Source organism: Centruroides sculpturatus, unplaced genomic scaffold, assembly GCF_000671375.1.
Source record: "Centruroides sculpturatus isolate CEXI.00-Female unplaced genomic scaffold, Cexi_2.0 scaffold59, whole genome shotgun sequence".
NCBI lineage: Eukaryota > Metazoa > Arthropoda > Arachnida > Scorpiones > Buthidae > Centruroides > Centruroides sculpturatus.
In genome coordinates, this window is record NW_019384301.1 from 25830 (window position 1) to 31120 (window position 5291).

A 5291-nucleotide genomic window follows, 5' to 3' on the forward strand; every position below is an offset into this window, starting at 1 on the left:
CACAGCGAAACATGATATTTGAATTTTAGAAAACTTGTGTCATTAATAAGAAATTAGCTTCTAATTATGGGTTTGCCTCACCGAGACTAAGATATATCTACTCACCTTGAGATGAGTGACATTATGGTGTGAAGAATTAGACTTAATGCTTAGGGAGTGTAAAAATGCATTCTGATCTACCTCAGCCACGCACTTTGATCATATAAAATACTCTTTAATTACTACTGTGGACATATTGTAAGATTCTATAATAGTTCCTGATCTTATTAGTCATCCTAATTTCCTTCTTGCATGGGGTTATAGGTAAAAAAATTATTATTTTTTTACTATATTGATAAGGTGTTAGTTCGTACCCTACGATCCCCAAAGAGGGATAGGAAAGAAGCCTTGGGGTGGTTCTTGATTACGCGTTTGGCTTAAGTAACAANTGTTTTTTTTTTTAATATTAAACGAAACATTTTTTGATCGCTTGTTTATCCATTTCGTGAACGTCTTCTGTGTAGTTCACAATAAAAACACTCTGCAAAATAATAAATTATCTTGTAAATTCGATTGTTAATTACAGAGAAAATATTTAAAATTACTGTAATTAAATATTTTATATGAATTTTATATGAATATTTTAATAACGCGAAGAAAACCCCCCAAAAAACTACACGTGACCATTGGTCTGGTGCAAACTAGTAGTCGTATCGATAAGCACATGTTTATAAACGTCGAGTGCCTGTGGGATTTGCTTAGAGCCTCTAAAAGCCTTAGTAAAGGCTTAGTTTATCTATATTAAATCGCCATTACTTTATTGTTTCGCGAGCAGTAAGAATTTAAAACGACCAACATTTAACTATTAGCTCTATAAGTGATTAATTTTTTAACCACTCAAACGTATTTAGACATTATTGGATTATTTTTATATTAAAAAAATAATAATAAAAACAAATTTCGAATACTCACCGCTTCTTCAAAACACCATCTTTTCTGTAAATTAAAAACAATGGTAATTAGACTAGTTAAGTAAGTTACGAGTAAGTAATTGTATGTCTCAAATTGACAATAAACATATCTAATTGAACCTAATTTGGAAAAGACTACAGTCGTCCTTATTCTATTTTTGTAAAAAATTTCTATTACGAATAATTTTATATATTTTTCTTTTTGTCGGATAGAAATATTATCATTTCGTGAGCGGTTACGATAGACGTGTATTCTTGGCTACGTACAGGTAGATCTATCAGCTTTCGAATGGAGTCGTATGTTGGCTTTATTTGTCCTAAATAAGAAAGGTCTATCGTGGGAGACGAAATCTAATGGTCCATAAAATCGACATTGCTTATTCAGCTGTATTAAAGTTGTTTTATCAGCTAAGCACGCTCATTATCTCTATGATTTAAACAGGAACGGTGCCATTTGTTAAATTCAAATATGTTTATTGAAAGTGTCGCTTTCTGTGATCGTATCTACTGATATGTGTTATCTTTGTTTCCGTTTTTGGAGTCGTAAAAGCTAAAATTACGTGACAATAATATTAACAGCACAAGTGGAAAAGTTCTATTAATTAAAACAAAGCAGCATTAAATTTCCCATTTAAAATATGCGGCCTATTTCCAATCAAATAACATTAATGAAATTAAATTCCGTAATAACTTAACCAGTTCTTTAATCTTTAGGTCTTATCATATCAGTGAATACGAAATTACAAAGTACAGAGTTGTGGGGGCCGAGGAGAAGAGAAATTTAAAAAACTAAATGAATGATAATATGTGATATATATCGTCATGGTCTCCCTTGCCGTTTGGACTGTCGAGCGGTAACGATCAACGACGTGTGGAAGCAGTTGAGTCAGAGATAGATGCCTCGTTTACAAACAACACAACCCGTTTATTAAACACGAAAGAAGCTTGCAAGATTTCCAGCGATCTTGGAAATTCTGCGGCGGCTGCGGCCTCTGGGTCTTCCTCTCCTTTCCAAGATAGTCCCATTTTGAAGGAGTGTCCCTTGTTCGCGAATGAACAATCCCATCACGTCTCGACGATTCCGGGACGATGCGGTCGACTTTCGTTGAGGGAAAGATGTCGATCCGAGGTCGGGAGATGGAGACGAAGATGGGCGAGAGACACACACACACACAACAATAAATCCGTCACTCGAAACTTTCGGGAGAAGAAGCCGTCGCGTCCTCGAATTTCCGGGGTTTTATCCGTTTTCCTCAGATTCCCCTTTCCGATTGGTCTCTCCTTGTCACCCGATGACAATTCGAAACCTTTCGGGGGCGCGGGAGAGGTCAAAATCGAAGTTTAATTCGATCTACAACCGGAAATGGTCGACGGACTTACATTCTTTTATTGTTTAAAAGTAGGCGTCGCGTTTTCATATAAAAAATTTATTTTAACGCGAATTTTAGTGAGGGTTTGGACCCCTCCAGAGCCTCACAGGGTGATTATAATTAAAGTTCCACTTTGAAATGGCCATAAAATGAAAACTACTGGACAGAATGTCACCAAACTTGATAATAGTGTACAGGACGTCGTGGGATTTTATTTCCCGCAAAAAAAGTAGTTTAGAAACTCACCATCAATGGAAAAATGGAAACGGAATTTTACAATATAGAATAAAATGTTACAATAATTTAATCTTAACTATATACTAGTATACCCAAAACGTATTTCGGACTCTTTTCAGTCCCTCTTCAGTTAGAGTTTGACAAAAACAATATATACATAAAAATTCCATTATAGAGGTTCAAATAACCACGAAAACACCGCAATTATATGAACCAATGTTTTCTTATATGTACTATACAATAGGTTCCATCATTTTTCTGTATTTTTTATAATTGATCCAGCCGTGGACAGCAATCGAGACCTCTGGAGGATTAGCGAAATTATTTGATCATTTATTATACAGATTTACAATCAGCAACTGTCAAAGGGTTGTTGCGACAGTTTGTAATTGCTGATTGTAAATGTGTATAATAACTAATAAATAACTGATTAGATTATCACGTACTTTAATGTAACTAAGGAAAAAAAGCAATTAATAAAACATTAATGGAATTTGCAGCCGAAGAATTTACTTTGTAACGTTTAGTGCCATGTTACAAAACAGACTGCGACAATGATATAGCACGAAATAGACGCATCTTTGTCACAGTAATCAAGCGAATATAATACAATATATCATTACTGAGACTGGTAGCGCAGCATTTGCAATAATTTAATTTGATTTAAAAGTTTAAATCTTCCGAATTTATACGAAATTTATGAGAATTTTTCTAGCCACTTTTATATAAATTTATGAGAATTTTTCTAGCCACTTTTATATAATTATCAACTTTGCATCTTGATAACGTGTTTTAATATTTTTTCAGTATCACCATAGATAAATATTACGTAATTGAAAAGTAAATGCCAAAAAAACCTGTAACTGTTTACTTAATAATACTTCTGTACGCAAAACATGTACTTTGAAGTCTTTCAGTTTATTAATAAATCGAAGTAATTTATCTAATTTAAAATAAACCTCAAAAATAATCTTACCTGTTCAGTTGTAAAAGTTCGATCACAAGCCATTTCGTTCAATTTAAGAAAAGAATCTTCAGTATTGTCTAATAGACACATCAAAAAACTTCTCGAGTACTGAAATTTCCGAAAAATTATAGAAATTATTATAAATAAACAATTATATCGCACCGAGTTTTAAAAAAAAAAAGTATTTTATTTATTTTACTAACAACAAATATAATTAAGAAAAATAAACAAAAGTTTTTTGTTTGGCTATTATTAGGCTACTAAGTAACTCGTCGTTAAAGTCATTTGCCATTTAACTGTATACCGTCGCCATCTATCAATCACTTTAGTAATCAAAATATTTGGATTAAATTATTATTATTGTACTTTTATTATTAATTTATTAAAAAAGTAAATAAATAAATAAACTAACATTTATCAATCCTGGATCCGTATATTTGATGTAACATTCAAGGACTTCTTTTCTTTTTTCTGGTTTATATGCTGCGAAATGGAAGCACAAGAAAATAATAAGGGGGGGAATGTACTAAAAAATATATTAAATTTCCTAAGCATTTTAAAATAAATTTTAAAAATATATAACATTTATATTAGCAACTAATTACTATTAGTTTAAATTAATATAAAACTTCCACCATATTGGAAAAGAATAAAACAGATTGCATCGACCGTTAACATGGAGGAATTACACGGTGCTGACAACTTACTTTAACTAAATAGGGATTATATTGCTAAAGTGTAATTTATAACTAAAATCATTTCAGAAAATATTAAATTATATTGTAAATATGATCCGAGAGAGTATTCCAAAAATAATTTTGCTGCCATTTGCAGAAACAGGAACGTTTTGTAGTATCTAAAACTGGTTAATTTACTACAAGTTCTGGATACTTGCTACATACATTAAGATTATAACGTCAAAAAATAATTGTAACATATAAAAAAATATGCGTATATAAGCAGCTTTTGTATAAATATTTTCCTATAATAATAATAAAAAAAACACGTAAAAGTTCAAACACGTGTGCTTAAACCCACGTGTTTTTGCACGTGCAAATTATAATCCCTATAATTACAATTAATGAATCATCCCGCTATTTTATTATTTAATAGCGCACTCGTTACATATCTTTTAATTATACATCTAAAAAGAACATTTTAGTGAAAATGTATAATAATTTTTTTTTAAATTAAATTATAAGTAAAATTTAAATAATTTAAGCAAAAATTATTAAATTGAAGAATAATAAAAAATTTTACCGCATAATTTATCCTTCAGAGTTTCATTAAAACAATAACCGCAGCAAGCAATGGTAAAGAAAACAAAAATAATTAATAATTTCATATTGCTTTCTTCTATTGTCAAACGTGAACAACCCTATGCTGACAACGATACGACTAGAACGTTATATAGGAGGGTCTATACATATATATTTATATACAGCGTATACAACGCACTTTCAGCAATTACTTCCCACTACATTGATAAGTTCTAACCAATCTGCTTGCTTTAATTACGCTTACTTAAAAAAAAAATAAATAAATAATAAGAAGAAAAGTTATTTTATTCTTCATTCTTTAAATTTTTAGTGTAATTAAAAATGCGAAATAAGGACACATAAATATACAAGCTGGTCCAAAAGTTAGTTAACGCGTTACAGATTTATGTCGAGCAATTTGTTTACGTTTTCTTTGTTCTCTGCTTTATAATTGGTAATAAATTATTGTTTATTTGTTTGTTCCACTGCATTTAATTTATTTATAATT

The 5291-nt window shown here is 30.7% G+C and overlaps 1 protein-coding gene across 1 annotated transcript; it reads right to left on the reverse strand.

The window, feature by feature from the left end:
* Window positions 1–430: 430 nt before the first annotated feature.
* On the reverse strand, window positions 431–4936 carry LOC111639389 (venom protein 54.1-like). Its single transcript, XM_023385302.1, has 5 exons — window positions 4785–4936; window positions 3937–4007; window positions 3534–3632; window positions 952–975; window positions 431–520 (listed from the first exon to the last, which is right to left on the reverse strand). The coding sequence occupies exons 1-5, from the start codon at window positions 4867–4869 to the stop codon at window positions 446–448; spliced, it is 354 nt and encodes a 117-aa protein (XP_023241070.1). The 5' UTR covers window positions 4870–4936; the 3' UTR covers window positions 431–445.
* Window positions 4937–5291: the final 355 nt, after the last annotated feature.